This window comes from Macaca mulatta, chromosome Y (genome assembly GCF_049350105.2).
Source record: "Macaca mulatta isolate MMU2019108-1 chromosome Y, T2T-MMU8v2.0, whole genome shotgun sequence".
Lineage (NCBI taxonomy): Eukaryota > Metazoa > Chordata > Mammalia > Primates > Cercopithecidae > Macaca > Macaca mulatta.
The window spans coordinates 4,849,660-4,873,386 of record NC_133427.1 but is presented as its reverse complement, the minus strand read 5'-3'; the positions used below and the strand labels follow the sequence as shown (position 1 = coordinate 4,873,386).

Below are 23,727 nucleotides of genomic sequence, written 5' to 3'. Positions count from 1 at the left end.
CTTTAAATGTGAGAAAAGATTTGGATATATAGTTCAAAAGAAGTTATATCAGCAGCTAATTGACATTATTAAAAAGATCCTCAAAGTCAGATAAGGAATAATGTTGTATTAGTTTTTTACAGCTGTCATAAGAAAATTCCATAGTGGCTTAGAAGATAAGCCACTCACAAATCTGGAGGATGAAAGTTAGAGATCAAGGTGCCAGCAGGTTCTGTTTCTACTGTGGCCTTTCTCCTTGACCTGCAGATGGTTTCATCTTTCTGTGCCCTTATCTGGTCTTTACTTCTTGACTATAGGTAACTGCTGTCCTTTCTTTTTCTTGAAGGACACCAAATTATATTGTAGTAGGGACTCAACTATGACTTCATTTAACTCTAATTACTTCTTAAGTCTCTCTGCCTTCAAATAGAGTCATGTTATGGGTTGGGACTTCAACATTTAAACTTTGGGATACAATTCAGTTCTTAACAAGAGTTTACCTTCAGAAAGTCAACTGTGTGATTATGGAATTAAAAATTACTTAAAAATTAAATTAGCAATTTAAAAGTGTTATGTAAGAATCAAAGTAAAAGAAGTAGAGATGGGTTCAAGTAATAGTATCAGATAAGAAAAATGAATAAAATATTTCCATGAAGGTACTTCAGTCTTACTGGTTTCTGTTGTGTCCAACCATAAAAAATATTTTAGTGGAATTAAAATTAGCCACTGACATTCTTAATACAAAAAGCTTTTAGCAAGGAGGAATAAACTATTCAAGTGAAACATTCAGGTACTTGCATTGGGAATAATAAGGAAACAACTCAGCCTATAGAGAATGGAGAAAAAGCAAGGCAGGATGATGGCCCCCAGCTGGGAATGATACAGAGCCAGGGAAACCTCCCATGCCCAGTGAAGCGACAAGTGAATAATACTGAGAACCCACACTTCTGCAATGAATCATAACAGTTAGGTCAGGAGATCTTCTCATGAACCCACTCCACCAGGGCCAGACACACAGAACCATGTGGAGTCTCGGCAGGGCAGCCACTCAGACACATGGAGAGACACAAAATCCTTACATACCACGACTTTGTAGACTTCCCAACAAAAGCATATGCAACTCTGGCAAAGCAGGAGTTAGAGTCCATATATACCCCTAGGAAAGGGGCTGAATCCAAGGGCTTGATCAGCAAAAGTCTGCAGGACCTACTTCCATGGCACCTCAACAGCATAAGACCCACTGGCTTAAAATCCCCGCCAACCACTGGCAGCAGCATTATATGTCCCTGATACAGAGCTTTCCATGGGAGGAATTGGCCACCATTTTTGCTGTATTCACAGCCTCAGTCACTGTTGCCTTAGGGCTCCAATAAGTCTGAGGCAAGTAATGGTTCCCCAGTGTAGGCTGGCAACTCTATGGAGACATCGTCAGACTGCTTATTCACATGGATCCTGCATCCCATTTTTCTTCACTAGACGGAATCTCCCAGTGGGCATCTCTAGGCACTGTCATTGGTATTTTCCAGCTGACAGAAGTTTCCTTTCTTTTCCCTCCCACCACCTCTCCCTTCCTCCCCCTCTGTCTTTCTCTCCTCCTTCTTTCCTTCCTTATCTCCCAGCAGGTGTCTCTAGTCACCACCATTGGTATTTTCCAGCTCACAGAGGTTTCTTTTGTTTTTTCCTTCTTTCCTATTTTTTTTTTTTTTTTTTTTTGAGACAGCGTCTGGCTCTGTTGCCCAGGCTAGAACGCAGTGATGTGCTTGGCTCACTGCACCCTCCACCTCCCAGGCTCAAACTATCCTCCCCGCTCAGCCTCCCCAAGTAGCTGGGACCACAGGTATATGCCCCATGCCTGGCTAATTTTTGTATTTTTTCTAGAGATGGAATCTTATTTTGTTGCCCAGGCTGGTCTCAAAGTCCTGATCTCAAGCAATGTAACTGCTTCAGCCTCCTAGAATGCTGGGATTACAGGCATGAGCCACTGCACCTGGCCCCCAAGAAAGGTTTCACACCTCCCTGGGACACAGCTCCCTGGGAATTGTGGGCTGCCATCTTTACAGTTTGGGTGACCTAACCATTCTAGCCTTCAGACTTTGGAGAATTCAAGGTGACTGGGGGCTAAAGTAAACCTCCAGCACAACACAGCTAGTCTATAAAAACAGGGCCAGCGCACTGCTGTTTTAAGCAGGTCTCCAATCCCATTTCTCTCACTGGGCAAGACCTCCCAAATAGGGTCTCCAGCCACTTTTGCTGGTATTTTCCAGCCAACAGAGATTTCAAATCTCCCTGGGACAGAGCTCCCAGAGGGAGGGTCAGGCCATCTTTGCTGTCTCAGACTTCAGTGTTGATTCCTTCAGGTACTGGAAATTCCTCAAAAAGCTAAAAAGAGAACTACCATTTGACTCAGGAATTCCATTACTGAGTATGTGCCTGAAGCAATATAAACGTTCTATCATAAAGATACATGCATATGTTCGCTGTAGCACTATTCACAATACAAAGACATGAGATCAAACTAAATGCCCATCAATGACAGATTGAATAAAGAAAATATGGTACATGTTCACCATGGAATACTATGCAGCCATAAAAAGAATGAGATCATGTCTTTTGCAAGGAAATGCAAAGAACATGCCTTAAAGCTGGAGGCCGTTATTCCTAGCAAACTGATGCAGGAACAGAAAATCCAATATGGTGTGTTCTCCCTCAAAACTTAAAAAGATGAGTTAAATGATGAGAACTTATAAAGAAGTAAACAACAGACACTGGGGCCTACTTGAGGACGGAGAATGGGAGAGAAGCGAGAAACAGAAAAGATTAACTATTGGATACTAGACTTAGTACCTGGGTAATGAAATTATCTGTGTAACAAACCTCCCTGTTACAAGTTTACCTATATAACAAACTTGCACATGTAACCCTGAACTGAAAATAAAGGTTAGAAGAAAAAAAAAACAAAACTGTTAACAACCTGGGAATGGAGAAAAAGACAATTTCAAAAGACAGATGGCATTTTGGCTATAATGTGATAATGAATAGCATAATTTATGTAGAAAATTTATGTAAATAAGAATTGATATGTACATACACTGTTGCACAAACTGTGTGAATCCTTTTGACTAGTGTAGAGAACTCCATAACTGAACAGTATTTTAGTTACAAGCTAGAGATAACAAATCATTCCAAACTTAGTTACTATACAAGACAATTATTTGGTTCACAATTCTATGATAATTACTGATAGCTGTGTCTGAGCTCAGCTGACCTCAGCTAGAAGTGCTCATTTGTTTGCAGTCACTTGGAATTTAGATGGACAGTAACTGACTAGATGGCTTGTGTGTCTGGTGGTTGACTGATACATGACAGCAAGTGCATCCCCTGTCCTTTATTACCCAACAAATGAGACAAGTGACAAGTGAACCAAGTGAACACAAATATTTCTCAAGCCATGGTTTGCCACACATTTGCTAACCTCCCATTGATCAAAGCAAGTTAGTCAATTCACATTTAAAAATAGGAATTTTTTTCATCTCACCTCTCAATGAAAAACATGGAGAATTGTGGGCATTTTAACAACTATCACTAGGAGATAAAACTGAAGGAAAATTGGGGAATATTCTGAGATGAGGTTGGGAAAAGATCCCTTCAGAATCTCTGTGTGATTATATAATTTTAATAACGTTAATCATGTTCATTTTAACTGACCTTAAAAACTTTCATTTTTCTATAATAAAATTAGTACATGCACACGGTTAAAACAATTAAATAATTAATAATAGAAAGCTATAAATAAAGGTTCTCTTTTCAACCCTTTCATTTTTGTAACTTCAGAGGAAAACATCATTTTCTTTTTTGTCAGAATTTTTAAAATTATTACTACAGTTTATTTTTAGTGTGAGCCTAATTGAGCACAAATTATTTTTTAAACATTCTTTTACATGTATTAATATTGTATGTTTTAACAATGAGGTTCAGGCAAGCAATCAATATTGGTATCTAATTCAAAAAATAATTTTGCTCATTTATTATGCTCTAGGAATTATGCTAAATACTCAACATTTAAAAACTACATACAACTCAATACACTAGGACAAAATGCCTCCCTTCAAAGGGCTCATAGTAAAGTTACTAATCTGTTTCTCTGACTAGTGATAAGTAAAATGACTATGGTGCTAAAAACAGGAAATTTAATAAAGCTATATAAACAATTTAATACTCACTATGCCTTCCTCCTTTTTACCAAAAGAGAAAGGGTAGGTATTTGAGTATGCATCCTTTAGTCAATTTTACTTGTTCATTATAATTTCCATAACCACTTTTTGGTTTGCACTCAAAGGTATCCACTTAAAATCTGTCTTGAATACATTTTCCTTCTTGAGATACATTAAGAAACGATTTTGGGGAGGCTTAAAATGCCTCTATCTTGGGCACGATAAAGAAAAGCTAGTCCTTCTCAGGCCTCTGAGATAGATCTGATATGACACCAGGCCAGCCGACTTATGCGAACTTCAGGAACCAGCCCAAATTAATAAAGTGTTTCTTACAAAACTACATGAAAGTTAAGTAGTCTGAGAGAATACCCAATAATAATATCTGTATAGCAACCAACTACTCTACGTTTATTATTTTAAGTTTCTCAGTGATTTCTAGGTTCAAAATCACACATTAAAAGTGACTTTCAAGGGTAATGTTTAAGGTGTACACTAAAAATATTGTTGGCTGAATTTAACTGAATAATGCTTTTGTTAGTGGTTTATACTTCAGCTAATTGCTTTTAACATGGAGAGGGTGAGAAGAAAATATTAATAGCATTGCCTAAACTTTCCTCATTTAAAGTATCGCTTTGGATAATTATTAAATATCTACATTTTTAGGCTCTTTTTCTGGAAAATTGGCTTATTAAATCTAGGAAGAGGCCTGCAATAAATACATTTAACAACCATGTCAGATGGTTCTTATTTGGGGGCAAGTTTGGGAAATACTGCCATAGAGCAATTGTTCTCCACTGTTTTTATAGTTAAAATCACCTGGAGAGTTTGCAGGTTCTTACTGTTAATTTCTTTTGGCATTGCATATAAAATATCCCATTACTAAAATGTCTTAATTTACTTTGTTCATTTTTTTTAACTTTTACTTTAGGCTCCAGGATACAAGTGAATGTTACATAGGTAAACTCATGTCACAAGGATTTCTTGTACAAATTATTTCATCATGCACGAATTAAGCCTAGTACCCAGCTGTTATCTTTTCTGCTCCTTTCCATCCTCCCACTGTCCACACTCAATTAGAACCCAGTGTCTGTTGTTCCCTTTTTTGTTCATAAGTTCTCATCATTTAAATCCTTCTCATAAGTGGGAAAGAGCATGCAGTACTTGGTTTTCTGCCCCTGCATTAGTTTGCTGAGAATAGTGGCCTCCAGCCGCATCTTTGTTCTGAAATAAATCTCATTCTTTTTTAATGACTGCATAGTATTCCATGGTGTACATGTTCAACATTTTTTATTATTATTATTATTCTACTTTAAGTTTTGGGACACATGTGCAGAACATGCAGGCTGGTTACATAGGTATGCATATTCCATGGTGGTTTGCTGCACCCATCAATCCGTCATCTAGGTTTTAAGCCCTGCATGCACATGCATTTAGGTATTTTTCCTAATGCTATCCCTTCCCTTGTGTCCCACCCACTCATAGGCTCTGTGTTTCATGTTCTCCTCCCTGTGTCCATGTGTTCTCATAGTTCAGTTCCCACTTCAGAGTGAGAACATGCAGTGTTTGGTTTTCTGGTCTTGTGTTAGTTTGCTGAGAGTGATGGTTTCCAGCTTCATCCACATCCCTGCTAAGAGCATAAACTCATCTTTTTTATGGCTGCATAGTATTCCATGGTGTATATGTGCCACATTTTTTTATCCAGTCTATCACTGATGGGCATTTGGGTTGGTTCCAAGTCTTTGTTGTTGTGAACACTGCCACCATACATGTCTTTAGAGCAGAATGATTTATAATCCTTTGGGTATACATCCAATAATGGAATTGCTGGGTTACATGGTATTTCGAGTTCTAAATCCCTGAAGAATTGCCACACTGTGTTCCACAATGACTGAACTAATTTACCCTCCCATCAACAGTGTAAAAGCTTTCCTATTTCTCCACATCCTCTCCAGCATCTGTTGTTTCCTTTTTTCTTTTTTCTTTTTTTTTTTTTTTTGACACAGAGTCTCACTCTGTTGCCAGGCCAGAGTGCAATGGCACAATCATGGCTCACCGCAACCTCCACCTCCTGGGTTCAAGCGATTCTCCTGCCTCAGCCTCCAGAGCAGCTGGGACTATAGGCATGTGCCACCACGCCGAGCTAATTTTTATATTCTTAGTAGAGACGGCGTTTCATCGTGTTGGCCAGGATGATCTTGATCTCTTGACCTCATGATTCACCAGTCTCATCCTCCCAAAGTGCTGGGATTACAAGCATGAGCCACCGCACCTGACCTATTTCCTGACTTTTAACAATCGCCATTTGAACTGGCGTGAGATGGTACTTCACTGTGGTTTTGATTTGCATGTCTCTAATGACCAGTGATGATAAACTGTTTTCATATTTTTTTGGTGACATAAATGTCTTCTTTTGAGAAGTGTCTGTTCAGATGCTTTGTCCACTTTTTCATGGGGTTGTTTGGTCTTTCCATTCTAAATTTCTTTATGTTCCTCGGAGATTCTGGATTTAGACTTCAGTCAGATGGATAGATTCCAAACATTTTCTCCCATTCTATAGTTTGCCTGTTCACTCTAATGATATTTTCTTTTGCAGTGCAGAAGCTTTTTAGTTTAATTAGATCCGATTTGTCAATTTTTGTTTTGGTTTCCATATCTTTTGCTGTTTTAGTCATGAAGTCTTTGCCCATGCCTATGTCCTGAATGGTATTGCCTAGGTTTTCTTCTAGGGTTTTTATGATTTTTAGGCCTTATGTTTAAGTATTTAATCCATTTTGAGTTATTTTTTGTATAAGGCATAAGGAAGGGGTCCAGCTTCAGTTTTCTGCATATGGCTAGCCAGTTTTCCCAGCACCATTAATAAATAGAAAATCCTTTCCCCGTCGTTTCTTTCTGTCAGGTTTGTCAAAGATCAGATGGTTGTAGATGTGTAGTGTTATTTCTGAGGCCTCTGATCTGTTCTATTGGTCTGTATATCTGTTTTGGTATCAGTACCATGCTGTGTTTTTACTGTAGCCTTGTAGTATAGTTTGAAGTCAGACAGCATGATGCTTCCAGCTTTGTTCTTTTTGCTTAGGATTGTCTTGGGTATGTGGTCTCTTTTTTGGTTCCATATGAAATTTGAAGTAGTTTTTTCTAGTTCTGTGAAGAAAGTCAGTGGTAGCTTCATGGGAATAGCATTGACTCTATAAACTACTTTGAGCATTATGGTTATTTTCATGATATTGGTTCTTTCTATCCATTAGAATGGAATGTTTTCCCATTTGTTTGTGTTCTTTCTTATTTCCTTGAGCAGTGGTTTATAGTTCTCCTTGAAGAGGCCCTTAACGTCTCTGTAAGTTTGTTGCTAGGTATTTTATTTTCTTTGTAGCCGCTGTGACAGGGAGTTCACACATGATTTGGCTCTCGGTCTATTATTGGTATACAGGAAGGCTTGTGATTTTTGCACATTGATTTTGTATCCTGATACTTTGCCAAAGTTGCTTATGAGCTTAAGCAGTTTCTGGACTGAGACAATGGAGTTTTTTAAATATACAATTATGTCATCTGCAAACAAAGACAATTTGACCTTCTGTCTTCCTATTTGAATACCCTTTATATTTCTTTATCTTGCCTGATTTCACCGGCCAGAACTTCCAATACTATGTTGAATATGAGTGGTGAAAGAGGGCAATCTTGTCTTTGAGGGAATGCTTCCAGCTCTTTCCTATTCAGTATGATATTGGCTCTGGGTTTGTCATAAACAGCTCTTATTATTTTGAAACATATTCCCTCAATATCTAGTTTTTTGAGTGTTTTTAGCATGAAGGAGTGTTGAATTTGATCAAAAGCCTTTTCGGTGTCTATTGAGCTAATCATGTAGTTTTTCTCATTGTTACTGGTCTATTCAGGGATTCAACTTCTTCCTGGTTTAGTCCTGGGAGGTTTATTTGTCCAGGAATTTATCCAATTCTTCTAGGTTTTCTAGTTTATTCACGTAGAGGTGTTTATAGTATTCTCTGATGGTAGTTCGTATTTCTGTGGGAACAGTGGTGATATCCCCTTATCCTATTTTATTGTGTCTATATGACTCTTCTCTCTTTTCTTCTTTATTAGTCTATCTAGCAGTCTATCTATTTGGTTAATCTTTTCAACAAAACAGCTCCTGGATTCACTGATTTTTTGAATGGTTTTTTGTGTGTGTCTATCTCCTTCAGTTCTGTTCTTATCTATTTCTTATCTTCTACCTTCTTTTGAATTTGTTTGCTCTTATTTCTCAAGTTCTTTAAAATGTGATATTAGGGTGTCAATTTTAATCTTTCCCACTTTCTAATGTGGGCATTTAGTGCTATAAATTTCCCTCTAAACATTGCTTTAGCTGTGTTCAAGAGATTCTGGTATATTGTGTCTTTGTTCAAACCCAGAGCCAATATCATACTGAATAGGAAAGAGCTGGAAGCATTCCCTTAAAGACAAGATTGCCCTCTTTCACCACTCGTATTCAACATAGTATTGGAAGTTCTGGCCGGTGAAATCAGGCAAGATAAAGAAATATAAAGGGTATTCAAATAGGAAGACAGAAGGTCAAATTGTCTTTGTTTGCAGATGACATAATTGTATATTTAAAAAACTCCATTGTCTCAGTCCAGAAACTGCTTAAGCTCATAAGCAACTTTGGCAAAGTATCAGGATACAAAATCAATGTGCAAAAATCACAAGCCTTCCTGTATACCAATAATAGACAGAGAGCCAAATCATGTGTGAACTCCCTGTCACAGCGGCTACAAAGAAAATAAAATACCTAGCAACAAACTTACAGAGACGTTAAGGGCCTCTTCAAGGAGAACTATAAACCACTGCTCAAGGAAATAAGAAAGAACACAAACAAATGGGAAAACATTCCATTCTAATGGATAGAAAGAACCAATATCATGAAAATAACCATAATGCTCAAAGTAGTTTATAGAGTCAATGCTATTCCCATGAAGCTACCACTGACTTTCTTCACAGAACTAGAAAAAACTACTTCAAATTTCATATGGAACCAAAAAAGAGACCACATACCCAAGACAATCCTAAGCAAAAAGAACAAAGCTGGAAGCATCATGCTGTCTGACTTCAAACTATACTACAAGGCTACAGTAAAAACACAGCATGGTACTGATACCAAAACAGATATACAGACCAATAGAACAGATCAGAGGCCTCAGAAATAACACTACACATCTACAACCATCTGATCTTTGACAAACCTGACAGAAAGAAACGACGGGGAAAGGATTTTCTATTTATTAATGGTGCTGGGAAAACTGGCTAGCCATATGCAGAAAACTGAAGCTGGACCCCTTCCTTATGCCTTATACAAAAAATAACTCAAAATGGATTAAATACTTAAACATAAGGCCTAAAAATCATAAAAACCCTAGAAGAAAACCTAGGCAATACCATTCAGGACATAGGCATGGGCAAAGACTTCATGACTAAAACAGCAAAAGATATGGAAACCAAAACAAAAATTGACAAATCGGATCTAATTAAACTAAAAAGCTTCTGTACTGTAAAAGAAACTATCATCAGACTGGACAGGCAACCTACAGAATGGGAGAAAAATATTGCAATCTATCCATCTGACAGAGGGCTAATATCCAGAATCTATGAGGAACTTCAACAAATTTATAAGAAAAAAACAAACAGCCCCATCAAAAAGTGTGTGCAAGATATGAACAGACACTTCTCAAAAGAAGACATTTATGTGGGCAATAAACACATGAAAAAAATCTCAACTTCACGTTCATTAGAGAAATGGAAATCAAAACCACAATGAGATGCCATCTCATGCCAGTTATAATGGTGATCATTAAAAAGTCAGGAAACAACAGATGCTTGCAATTATGTGGAGAAACAGGAATGCTTTTATGCTGTTGGTAGAAGTGTAAATTATTTCAACCATTGTGGAAGACAGTGTGGCAATTCCTCAGGGATCTAGAACTAAAAATACCATCTGACCCAGCAATCCCATTACTGGGTACATACCCAAAGGATTATAAATTATTCTACTATAAAGACACATACACATGTATGTGTACTGCGGCACCATTTACAACAGCAAAGACTTGGAACCAACCCAAATACCCATCAATGATAGACTGGATAAAGAAAATGTGGCATATATAACCATGGAATATTATGCAGCCACGAAAAAAGAATTGAGTTCAGGTCCTTTGCAGGGACATGAATGAAGCTGGAAGCCATGATTCTCAGCAAACTAACACAGGAACAGAAAACCAAACACCTCATATTCTTACTCATAATTGGGAACTGAAGAGTGAGAACACACAGACACAGGGAGGGGAACATCACACACCCGGACCTGTCAGGGGTGGGGCTCAAGGGAAAGGAGAACACTAGAACAAATACCTAATATATGAGGGGCTTAAAACCTAGATGATGGGGTGATTGGTGCAGCAAACTACCATGGCACATGTATACCTATGTAACAAACCTGCACGTTCTGTGCATGTATCCCAGAACTTAAAGTATAATAAATAAACTTAAAAAATAAGCTACATGCATTCACATATATCAGGTTAAATAGTTATATCCTCTAATTTTCCAAAAATTAATGTTTATTTTTGGTATTTCTTCTTTTGCTATACCACTCTACCTTCCATGTGTTGTTATACTATTTTTTTTTTTTGGAAAAAATAATATAAAGTCATTAGTCTCTTGAGGGAATAACCTAAATCTGGATGCTTTATACCCATTTCACATACATGTGACAAATTATAAACTAGAAAGGGTACAAATAATAAGTCTTTTATCAGTATATACATTTTTGTATATTTTGTAGTTACATTTTATAAACTAGGTAAGATCCAAAAAATTACAAATAATGTAAGGCCTTAAGGTTATATCCTGTCTGATTTATAATCTGCCAAATGCATATGAAGGTATGAGGATGGAGGTAGCTATTTCGTTTGAAATACAATGTTGGGTTAGAGATTAGCTAACTTTTCCAAGGATACAGCCTGTACAGACCCAGAGTTCAAATTCTTTCTTTACTGCAATTTCTGTCCCACCTCTATGTGCTTTATCACTTTATAATAATTACCTGCCTCAAGTGAGACAGGTAGGCCTTATTCCTGGAAGACGCCATATTCCACATGATTTGAATGTGCTTCTGCAAATGTATGCATATCATCAAAAAGTTCTTGGTGCGATGACCACTACTATGACAATTAATATACTTAATAATATACTTATGACAATTAATATAATATTTTCAATAGTGCAGCTACTGAAAATATTCTCAGCTGTGTAGTGATTCAACTGAAATGGAATGAGGAGAGAACATGATAGACTCTAACTTATAGAATCAGAATTAGTTTCAAAATAACAATGAAAACATGTGTTACTGAGCAAAATCAGTTGGGATTCCCAAAACTCTCACTAATGTTATAGTTTATTGTCAGGAAGTTCTATATTGTCCTCTCATTTAAATATCAAAGTTTAAATACATAATATCCATTTTTGGAGGAGGCAAATTTATTACTTAAAAAAAGATACAATATCTTCACTTATAAAGGAACATTTCTCCTAATGCCCATTAATGATTAACATTTTCATAATACCTAATAACTGGACGGATAAGCAGTAAAATATTTGTTTTATGGAATATTATGCAATTTGTCTTTTTGAAAATAGTAATTGACAGAGGTGTTTAACATATATGAGACTTTTTATAGATTCTTTACATAGAAAAATATACACAATTCCGCAATATACTTAGGCCATATCATATGAGAAAGAAAAATTAATCTTGGGACCCCAAAATCACTAAGTAAGGGAAAAGTCAAGCTGGGAGCTATGTCACTAAACTTGTCTCCCATTTTATTCCTAAATAAGATAGATACAAAGATAAGAAGCTACATACGTTCCTCACAACGTGCCCACAAGGAAATTCCTTGGGGACAAACGACAGACACAACAGAAAGTTATTCTTCTGATGCGCACAAGAGACAACTGAATATCTGATTGCTTTCTCTGCCTTATTATTTATGTATGTAAAAATACAGAGTCACTAGCCAGACTAAATTCTGTATTCAGTAGAAGGCTGATCGAGGACTCAAAAGCATGCAATCTTTTGTCTCTTATCTACTTTTTTTTTTTTTTTTTTGAGACGGAGTTTTGCTCTTGTTGCCCAGGCTGGAATGCAATTGTGCCATCTCGGCTCACCCCAATCTCTGCCTCTTGGGTTCCAGCGATTCTCCTGCCTCAGCCTCCTGAGTAGCTGAGATTACAGGCATGCGCCACCACGACCAGTTAATTTTGTATTTTTACTAGACACGGGGTTTTCCATGTTGGTCAGGATGGTCTGAAACTCTCGACCTTAGGTCATCAGCCTGCCTTGGCCTCCCAAAGTGCTGGGATTACAGGCGTGAGCCACCGCACCCGATCTGTCTCTTACCTACTTCTAACCTGGAAGCCCCTACTTGAGTTGTCACTCTTACCTGACTGAACCAATGATGTCTCCCTAAAAGGTACAAAAGCAAGCTGTGCCCCAACCACCTTGGGCAAATGTATCATGGGGAAGTAAGTCTTGCAAAATAAACTTTTCAAATTAAGACCTCTATGATATTTGGGGTTCAGAAATAAATTGTTTTAACTTATTATTTCTAATTTTAGTTACAATTGAGAGTCAAAAAATGTTTTTTTTTTCTTTTCTATCAGTTGCTGCATCTTAAAAGTGTGAAGGTCTTAATTATTGTTCTCTTAATTCCTGTACACAGCAGCTCCTAGTCTTACTGAGACCTCACGGAATTATCGCAATAGAAATAAACATTTTGGATTTGTGTAGTAACTGTTTTTTGCGGGGGTCACCATTTGTTGCTTAGATAATATCATGAATTAATAAATACAGGTGCGACGTTGATTCCCTAGAACCTGGCTTACCGACTGAGGTAATAAGGTATTACGCTTTCTCTTCACACTTGGTCAGTGGAGAGGAAATGGGCAAAGAACCAGCCTCTAGGTGACAAGGCCTTGGGTCCAAAAGTCTTGAGTCGTCTGAGGGTGAAGGTTTAGGGCCTGCGCAGCTTCCCTGCCATGCCCTGCAAGGTCTCTCATTCGCAAGGCTTGTGACAGTGGGAGCCTCATTCCGGATTCTCCTAAAGCCCATGGTGTTTTCTCTTTCCTACTTGCGCCCCGTCGGAGATCCCAGACGCCGCTCTTCCCATCGCTCTCTTCCCCCTTCAAGTGTATCGCAACTGCAAAAAGACCCGGCACCGGCACTCCATTCTCTAAACCTAATGCATTTAACTAGCACAACCTACAGGTTACTCCATCCCAGAGACTACCTTTTTCTCGATAGACATGGCCATCAACCAACCGGCAGTCAGAATCAGAATCACCCTCTGTCACGTTCCCAGGTCCTTGGCGAACTGGAAGGGCGGGGTCCCAGCAGCCAGAGAGTACAGTGGAGCCATGCCTGACGTAAGTCAACAAAGATCACGTGAGATGAATGAGTCCCCTAGATTGGCTACAACTGACTGGTTGGAAGCGGGGAGGTCGTGGCTGCTGCGTGGGGTTCGCCCATGACACAATTACAACTTTGTGCTGGTGCTGGCAAAGTTTGTAATTTTAAGAAATTCTGCTGTGCTCTCCAGCACTACAAGCTTCTGCCTTCCCTGTAGTTTCCGAGATGTGATCCAGGTAGCCGAGTTCCGCTGCCCGTGCTTCGGCTGCTTTCGGCTTTGCCTTAGGTTTTTTTCCTTGCAGCCGCTGAGGAAGCGATAAAATTGGCGTCACAGTGTCAAGCAGCCATTGAAGGCGTCTTTTCAATTACTCCATTAAGGTTGGGTATCGACGTGGACTTGGAAATTTGTTGCATTTCCATGAATTCCTGCGGAGTGTCGCTCAGTGCCGCCGCTGTTGCCTTAGGTGATGAGGCAAAGAAAATGGCGGCAGGAAAAGCGAGCCGCGACAGCGAAGAGGAGTCCCTTAGCCTGACAGTTGAGGAAAGGGAGGCGCTTGGTGGCATGGACAGGTACGCACCTCCATCACCCGCCTGGTTGGCTGGAGGTACTCTCTGGGAAGGCCTGGACACAGCTTGCCCATGTTGGTGACGGAGTCATCCTCAGCTTGGCACTCACCAAGCTGTCGCTGTCGTTCTCGGACTCGGGAAGGGACGGGTCACTGGCTTTCTCAGACCACTAACAACCTCTGTATATCTCTCTCTACAGCCGCCTCTTCGGATTCGTGAGGCTTCATGAAGATGGCGCCAGGATGAAGACCCTACTAGGCAAGGTAAAGCAACCCGGCGCGGACAGAGTCTTTGGTCCCCATTTTGCTCGGCGATAAGGCCCGGCGTCCCTTATCGCCCAGCCAGGATTACTTTGGCGCTGCTCCATGGCCAAGGGGTCGGAAAAGTATTGCTTGCCTTTGCACTCCCGGTACTCTGGAATACTTCGCCGCTTGCTCTAGCCTCCTTTCTACCCTGAAGAAAAAAAACGGAGCGCTTTGGGACCGGGCTAAACCGGGTCCACACAAACATGCCTGTGACTTTAGGGCCTTTTGTTCCTGAATTTCAGCGTCACAAATTGTGAATGTGTACAGTTTTCAAAATTAATAACTTCCTGCGTCTTCCTCTCGCCTTTTGGCATTTGGCTCTTGCTGTCTAATTTTAAACATTTTTTAAAAAATATCCCTGGTGTCCTAAGTGTAAGTAGCAAGTGAGTTACAGCGGTGAAGAGTTTGCAGTAGTTAACCTATAAACTGATGCGTGTATTTTTAGCCTGAAGTTCAGTGATTTGTTTACTTTTTTAGGATTCACAATGCTGCAAATGTGATTTCATGAATGTGTGTGCTTTTTCCACTCAGGAGCCTTGTTTCTTAGGTGGCAGGCTCACAGCACGAAGAATTCGTTGTTTGTCTGAAAAGTTGGCACTGTCGTTTAGTTAATGGCTGCTCGTATCAGCCAAGATGGCGGGTAAAAAGTGGGAGGAGCAATAAGGGGGAAAGCTTGGGGAGAGGGAGGAGGTATTAACCCGGAAACCTTAGCAATGAGTAGACTTTAAGGAGCGCTGGTGTAGCTTCACGTTGCTTAATAAAAATTACGATTATTTAAAAGTAGAATTCTTGCGTTATCCCCAACATAGATAGCAGCATTCTTAAACCTACATGTGCTTATTAATTGCAGCACGTTTGGTTACTCCCGTGTGATTGTTGCATAAAGACCCTGGAATATTCCTCTGTGTATCTTTTTTTATCCTCTTACCAAAATCTTGTTAAAGTATTTGTATGTTGTCAGTTGGTCCCATGAAATAAGACGGTACAACAATCGCGCCATCTTTTAGATGCTAAAAGCAGTAGTTAGGAATTTCGGTTTGTTATTGCATTTGAGAAGGAAATACTAATTTTTTTCTCAAGATGAACACTTTACTTGCCAAAACGTTTTACTTTTGTAGTTTAATTCAGTACAGATACTAAGTTCTTTTACCTGTAATCTCTTTTGCATGTTTGTTTTGGGGACAAATAATGACCAGAAAACTAAAATGTAATATATATATATGTGTATAATGTGTATATATATGTTAGTAAATCCACTTCATTTGACTGATAAATGAAACATAAGTTAAACTTTGATTATTTATGCAAGTGAAAATCGCTTTATGAAAAACGTGTTATAGTATCAATGATATGATTTAAGCAACAGTGACTCTTGATCTGCCTTAGTGTTTAAAATAGTTACAATGAAATGAAAGTAATTTGATGTTTTCTGCGATAATGTGGGAAAATACTCGCTGAGAACTTTAAATCTTCATATGCTGGAGTTTGGATGAATTCTCAGTGGGTTGTGGTTAATTTTAAAGTTAAGTTTGGAATGAACTTTTCAGATAGATAATATGGGGTTTAAATTTTAAGGAATTTTTTTTAACATGTTTATCCTTTCCAACTTTAATTACAGTAACATTTTAAATTTGAGAAAGTGGTTTCATTATGTTTGGGGAGAACTGTAGCTTCATAAAACACTGAGTAATGCCCTATGTTAAACTGCAGTGACTTTTTTGAAATAAAAAAAACACTAACTCAATTTCACTTCATTTGGCTCAGGATTCTGAAGACTGGGAAGTCCAGGATCAAGGGGCTGCGTTTCAGGAGGGCTTTAGTGCTGCATCATTCTTTGGAGAAGGTGGAAGGGCAAGAAAGTGTATGACAGTGCAAGGGATGAGGGTGAGGGATGCTTAACTTGATTCTGTAATGGACTTATCCTCACTATGATGACATTAACCCATCCTTGAGAGCAACCTGCTCATGATGTTGTCAGATCTTAAAGGTCCCACTTCACAACACCATTGCATTGAGGATTATGTTTTCAACGCATGAACTTTGGAGACATATTCAAACCATAGCACCTGTTCTCCAATACAAATTATTCTGTAGTATGTATAATAAAATTTTTTTTCCCTTTCTCACAGAGCTTTGCCTGTCATCACTGTTTCTTTAAAAAATTCTTAGAATGATCTGTATCACTGTTATTTCAGTTTTTATTCATATTTATGTTTTCTATAAAAGTTTTATTTATAGATTTTACAAATGTCAGTATTGTTTTACAAGCTTCTAATGGTTTAAAGTATTGTTATAAATATCTTTTTTTTTTTTTTCCTGTCAAGTTTTCTGGACATTGAGGATGCCCTATCCCAGTGACTAGTTTCTCTGATTTTTTTTTTAACCTTATACATAAACCCGTATATCAAACCGCTAGGATGGTTATAACAATGTATTCCCTTAAAATTCTGTAATTTAGGAATTTTTATAAATTTGTCATCTGAATTAGTGTAAATACTTTTCAGCAAAAACGTCTTTGGTGGAAGCTTAATAACATATTTAAATAATATACAGTTCAATTAAGTGAAAAACAGATTTTAGCAGTAGTAACTTTTATTTCATGTTGGAAAGCCTTTTAGGTTGATTTTGTTTGTATTATGATACAGTTTCACTCTGTCAAATAGAATGTTACTATTACAGTATGCCTTCAATATAATGCTAGAGACAGTAACAGGAAAAACACCTATTAAAATGCTTTGAGTGGTTTTTCACACTGTAATATTTGAATAGTGATATTTAAGATCTTGCATTATATGTGTTTTGCTTGCTAACTTGTAACATATATTCATTTCCAGTTCTAAAAATAGTGTTTTGAGTTTAAAAACAACTATAGAAAGAATGTCACATTTTGTTATTTAGAATTAAGTCTTTAATTTGGGGTATGAGGTAAAAGTATTTTATAGTTTGGAAGTTGTCTTCTAAAAAGTTATGGTTGTTACTGTTTATATATTACTGGACAAAGTATTAAGTAGGCCTTGTTGTAAGAATGCTAATATAAAATTTTGGTACAACATCAGACATACCTATCTGAGGCAATTATAGAACATATTTTGATATCTAGGCACAGTTCCAAACTACATGAGAATAACTAGGCACTTTTCTGGGATTGGTTTACTTTACTTTTCTTTTCCCCCGAAATGGAGTTTCACTCTTGTTGCCCCGGCTGGAGTGGAATGGTGAAGTCTCACCTCACTGCAACCTATGTCTTCTGGGTTCAAGCAATTCTCCTGTGTCAGCCTCCCAAATAGCTGGGAATACAGGTGCCCACTACCATACCTGGCTAATTTTTTGTATTTTTAATAGAGACAGGGTTTCATCATGTTGGCTAGGCTGGTCTGGAACTCCTGACCTCAGGCGATCTGCTCTTCTCTGCCTCCCAAAGTGCTGGGATTACAGGCATGAGTCACTGCACCTGGCTTGCTTTTATTACTAAATAGCTAGCTTTTAAAAGAGTCAAATTGAGCTAACTAGGGAACATTTGGTATTATTACGCCAAATAAGATTGTTTTGCCTGACATGAATTTCTGTGACTCAGTTGCAAAATTTATTTATAGGCATAATGCTGTAAGCCAGAATTAAATTTTAGTGCTTTCCAACCATAGTATGATATATTTGTTCTGACATAGATTAATTTTTAGTTTTGAAGGTTGATTTTGCATTGCAACTTACTGTGATGCTAATGAACGGTCCCATTTTTTCTTAATGGCTATCTAGAGAGCTAATTTGTATTTTAAAGAATGTAAGATTGTTTCATTTGACAGATTAAGACCTAAACATACATATTTTATAAATTAGTCAATGACTGGCATAAAATGACTGGCATATTTTAGGAACTTGCTTTGAATCTTCACATGATTGGCTTGTAAATTGCTACCACAACTCAGAGCAAAACAAATTTGAGAGTCCCATGAATGGAAAACTTTTATGAAGGTCATATTGAAGTAAGACCTCTCAGTTTAGATTGAACAAATAGTCCTTTAAGTGGTAGGATGACTGACACCGGAACATCAGTGTAGAATAAATGTGTGAAGGGTTTTAAAAGTTCACAGTAAAGGTTAGCTTATGAAAATAAAAGTTTGCATGCTGTTTCTTAATAGGACAGAGTTGTTACTTGGAGATTATTTGATTCATATGGCAGCAGTGCATCTTGTAATTTTATTCAGAATTCAGATTTAAAATCAGACTTTAGCTTTTAGCAGATGTTTGAAGTAATTTACTTTCCTGTTCTTTTACTCCCTGATCTCATTTTATTGTAATCTTTACTTGTCCTAGCATGGTGACTCTTGCCTGTAATTCCATCCCTTTGGGAGATGGAGGCTGATAGATCAATTGAGTCCGGAAGTTCAAGACTAATCTGGGCAACATGGCAAAACTCCATCTCTACAAAAACTAAGAAATTAGCTAGACATGGTGACCTGTACCTATAGTCCCAGGATGGCCACTCTTGCCCTCTTCAGAGAATAGAATACAGTATCTTTTCCCATTTTTACACTTTTAGCCTGTGTGTGTCCTTAGGTCTAAAGTGAGTGTCTTTTGGACAATTTATAGTTGTTTTTTTAAATCCAGTTATTCCCTCTATGTATTATGGCTGGTGCATTATCTGTTTCTATTTAAAGTAATTATTGACAAGAAAGGACTTACTAGTTCCATTTTCTTTCATTGTTGTTTGTTTTCTATGTTGTGGCCTTTTTATTTCTCTTTTCCTCTCTTTCTGCCTTCCTTTGTGTTTCATTGGATTTTTTTGTGGTGACAAGTTTTAATTCTCTTCATTTCACTTTGTACATATGTCCTATATGTTTTCTTGGTAGTTACCATGGCAGTAACATAAAGCTTCATAAAGTTATAACTATCTTTGTTTTTTTTTTGTTTTTGTTTTTCTCTTTTTGAGATGCAATTTCCCTCTGTTGTCCATGCTGAAGTTCAGTGGTGCTATGTCAGCCCACTGCAACCTCCGCCTCCCAGGTTCAAGCTGCCTCAGCCTCCCGAGTAGCTGAGATTTCACGTATCTGCCACCACACCCGGCTATTTTTGTATTTTTTAGTAGAGACAGGCTTTCGCCATGTTGGCCAGGCTGGTCTGGAACTCCTGATCTCAGGTAATCCGCCTGCCTTGGCCTCCTAAAGCTTTGGGATTACAGGTGTGAGCCACCACACCCGGCCAACAATCATCTTTTGTCAGTTGTTAGAACTAAATTTCATTTGCATATAAAAACTGCTCTTTATATCTGTCCTTCAGGGATCCATTAACATATATTTTTAGAATTTTTTTTATGCTTTAAAAAATTTGATGCCAGATTTATTCATTATTTTTTCATCTGCATTACAATATTATAGGTTACTATATTTGTCTATATGTTACCTTCATTTTGTATTTTCAGATGGTTTTGTGTGCTAGTTAACATCATTTTTCTTTAACTTGTGGGACTACCTTTAGCATTTCTTACAAGGTAAGTGTAGTGGTAATGAAATCCCTCGTTTGTTTTTGTAGCAAGTCTTACTTTCTCCCAAATTGTAAATCCAGAGAGATACAAAAACAGATTAGCAGTTATCAAGGGGTGTATTCCTTATGTACAAACTTAGTAGTTGGCCCAGCACTCCTTGCTCATCCCACAACCATGTTATTGCCTTGGGAATTCACATTACTACCTGCTATTTTAATTTTTTTCCTGTGTGAAACAATACTACTTTGTGGTAAGGTATGTCTGTCATCAGTTAGTTCTTTACCTTTGTTTATCTGGGAATATGATTCTACTTTTTAATAAAAGTATAGTATAATGAAATATAGAATTTTTTATGATAGTTCTTTTTTTTTGGTTTTTTTGTTTTTTGTTTTTTGTTTTTCCTGAGATGGAGTCTCGCACTGTTGCCTGGGTTGTAGTGCAGTGGCGCGATGTCTGCCTGCTGCAATCTCCACCTCCCAGGTTCAAGCAATTCTCTTTACTCAGCCTCCCAAGTAGCTGGGATAACAGCCGCCCACCACTATGCCCAGGTAATTTTTTGTGTTTTTAGTTGAGACAGGGTTTCACCATTTTGGCTGGGCTGGTCTTGAACTTCTGACCTTGTGATTCACCCACCTCAGCCTCCCAAAGTGCTGGGGTTACGAGTGTGAGCCACTGTGTCCAGCCTGGATGATAGTTATTTTATTCTCCCATTTTTTCTCTCGGACTCCAGTTATATTAAGATTGTAACGCTCAACATAATCTCAAAAGGTTTCTGAAGCTCTGTTTTTGTTCAGTATTTTCTTTTTTTGGATTTGATCATTTATATTGATGTAGTAAATATTTAGTGTTGATTTTCAGTTTCTGAGTTGTTTCACTTAAGATATTCACCTTCAGTTCCATCTTGTTGTTGCATAAGACATATTTTCATTCTTTAAATTGCCGAATAGTATTTAATTTTATATATGCCGCTTTTTCCTTATCCAGTCATCCATTGGTGGACATTGGAGTAATTTCCTATCTTTGCTATTGTAAAGAGAGCTACACCAAACATACAAATGCAGTTATCATTTTGATATAATGATTTCTTATTCTTTGGGTATATACTATGTAATGGGATTGTTGGATTGAATGGTAGTTTTGTGTTTAGTAGTTTGAGAAATCTCCGTATGGTTTTTCATAGAGTGTGCTAATACTCTATGAAAGTGTGTAAAGATTCATTTTTTCTGTATCCCTGCCAGTATCTCTTTTTTTTTTCATCTTTTTAATGATAGACATTCTGTCTAGTGTAAGATGATATCTCATTGTGGTTTTGATTTGCATTTCTTTGATGATTAGTGATGTTGAACAGTTTTTAAATGTGCTTTTTGACTATTATGTGTCTTCTTTTGATCTGTTCTTGTCCTTTGCCCTCTTTTTCTTTTTTATTTTTTTCGACTCTTGCTGTGTCACCCAGGGTAGATTGCAGTGGCATGATCACAGCTCACTGCAACCTCAGTCTCCTGTATTTGCCCACTGTTTAATTCTTTAAATATATTTGTAATAGCTACTTTGAAGTTCCTGCTAAATACAATATATACGTTTATTTGGGGTCAGTTTTTGTTGACTGAAAAAAGTGACTTAGTATAATATGGTTACACTTACCTGTTTTCAGGTCTAGTACTGTTTGGTGGAGAATTAGACATTTTAGATATGTGGATATGTGTTTTAAGAAAATTTGCATAGAGAAGAGGGTACTTGTGGACTAAACTGTGAAACTTTTTGCTGTTGTGAATGTTAGCAAAATGTTAAAATATAAAATTTCCTATGTTTTGCCTTTATTCCCTTTCATCCTCCCTTTTTTTTTTGAGGCGGGGTCTTGCTTTTTTGCTCAGGCTAGCGTGCAGTGGCGTAGTCTTGGCTCACTGCAGCCTCCACCTCCCAACTTCAAGTGATTGTCCTGCCTCAGCTTCTCCAGTAGCTAGGACTATAGGGGCGCACCACCGTGCCCAGCTAATTTTTGTATTTTTAGTAGAGACGGGGTTTCACCATGTTGACCAGGATGGTCTCTTATGTCTTGACCTCGTGATACACCTGCCTTTGGCCTCCCAAAGTGCTTTGATTACCCCTTCTTTTTTGTAGAGCGCATTCACTATCCTTTTCATGCTGCAATTACTTGAAGTCCTCTTTTCCAGATGCTGCATTTTGTGTTAAGGAAGAACATTTATGTAAAGTACTTGGTATTGGGCCTGGCACACTGGGGCCTTAGTACAAGTAAACTCAGGCAGTGGTTTAGTAATTCAGAAAGAGGAGACAGCAATTATAAGTAATCACTGATCTGCTTTCTGACACTAAAGATTGTTTACTTTTTTAGAATATTACGTAAGTGAGATTGTGAAAAATATACTGTGCTTTAGCCTTGCTCCTTTCCTTCAACTTACTTTGAGATTTTTTCATTTTGTTCTGCATTACATGTAACTCATTTATTCTTGAAAATACTGAGCATCTTTTCCTTTGCAAATAACAAGCTGTTTGCATGTTATTAAGACTGTGGTTAGAAGAAGTTAAGTTTTTCAAAATCTGTGGTTAGTAACAACTCTATTTGCAGCAAAATTCCAGGATGCTGTTTTGATGTTTTAGTAACGTTTTATTCAGTTTTTCCTCCTACAAACTCCTGAAAGTTCAAAGACTTGATCTGAACCCATAACCACCCCCCACCAAAGTTTGTGTGAAATCTTTGAAACACAGTACATCTCAATATGGGCTCTCCACATTCCAAATGTTCAAAAATTTCATGTGATTAATGGCTACCGGAGTCAATAATGTTCTTCCAGTGCTTATTTGAGAGTAGTTTTGTTGTATAAATAAGGACAATAGTAAGAATTTAGATGTGCAACTTTTATATAAAGTTATTAATGAGCTCCTAGTTTATTTTATTTAGCATATGATATATTGTTAGATCATGACTATTGGCTTCATTAGTAAATTCTTTTTTTTTTTTAAGTCAATAAATTTTTATTCAAGGAATTCCATGTTGATTTCTTCCACTGTCCATCAGGGTCACTTTAGATCCTCTAAACAGCTGGAGTCAAAAGATTTATCTTCAAGTTAGCCCTTTTTAATGAAACTGATACAGTTGTCCTGTCAGCCCATAATTACTTTTGACTTCTGTCATCTCCTTTTAATATGGGTATACTGATGAAGACTTCAAAATTCACCAAGAATCTTTGGGATCTAATTTCTTCATTAGTAACTTATTAAGAGAAGTTATTTCCTGTCTGAAATGCTGGATTTAATCCTATGCCTGTGGAAGAAATGACATACATTTACGGTTGCTTTGATTTCTTTAAGAATCTCATGCAGTTGTATGTATTCTTCCAGGAAGGACATGCCTTTTTCTTAATGTTTATAATGTTTATTTCTAGGCTGTTCGCTGCTACGAATCTTTAATCTTAAAAGCTGAAGGAAAAGTGGACTCTGACTTCTTTTGCCAATTAGGTCACTTCAACCTATTGCTGGAAGATTATTCAAAAGGTACTGTTATTCTCTTTTTAGATGTCTTGCTTGACTTATGTTTGCACTGTAGTTGTAATGTTTTTTCTTTCTTCAGGGATACTACTGATTTTTACTTTCATCTAATAAACTAATAAACATAGTAATCAATGAGAAAGAATTTAGACTAAATAGAGATGTGAAAATTTTATGTGATTTCATATAAATATGCAGTAAATTAGTTTATTGAGTAAAATGTATAATATC

At 37.5% G+C, this 23,727-nt stretch overlaps 1 protein-coding gene and 1 long non-coding RNA gene across 28 annotated transcripts in view; one reads left to right on the top strand and one right to left on the bottom strand.

Annotated features, from left to right (window-relative positions):
• Positions 1-13,601, bottom strand: part of LOC114676245 (uncharacterized) — a 56,292-nt gene extending 42,691 nt beyond the window's left edge. Inside the window, exon 1 of the long non-coding RNA XR_003727125.2 lies at positions 13,523-13,601. This is a non-coding gene — a long non-coding RNA (uncharacterized LOC114676245). The remainder of the gene's footprint in view (positions 1-13,522) is intronic.
• Positions 13,043-23,727, top strand: part of UTY (ubiquitously transcribed tetratricopeptide repeat containing, Y-linked) — a 210,932-nt gene continuing 200,247 nt past the window's right edge. For 18 of the 27 annotated variants that reach the window (XM_077989770.1, XM_077989769.1, XM_077989768.1 and 15 more), the window contains exons 1-3: positions 13,678-14,211; positions 14,408-14,471; positions 23,394-23,502. In XM_077989770.1, coding sequence (XP_077845896.1) covers positions 14,060-14,211; positions 14,408-14,471; positions 23,394-23,502 — 325 coding nt within the window. In that variant the 5' untranslated portion in view covers positions 13,678-14,059. Of the gene's footprint in view, positions 14,212-14,407; positions 14,472-23,393; positions 23,503-23,727 lie in introns of all 27 variants that reach the window. The other 9 variants (XM_015128642.3, XM_077989767.1, XM_015128647.3 and 6 more) reach the window with 1 other exon arrangement.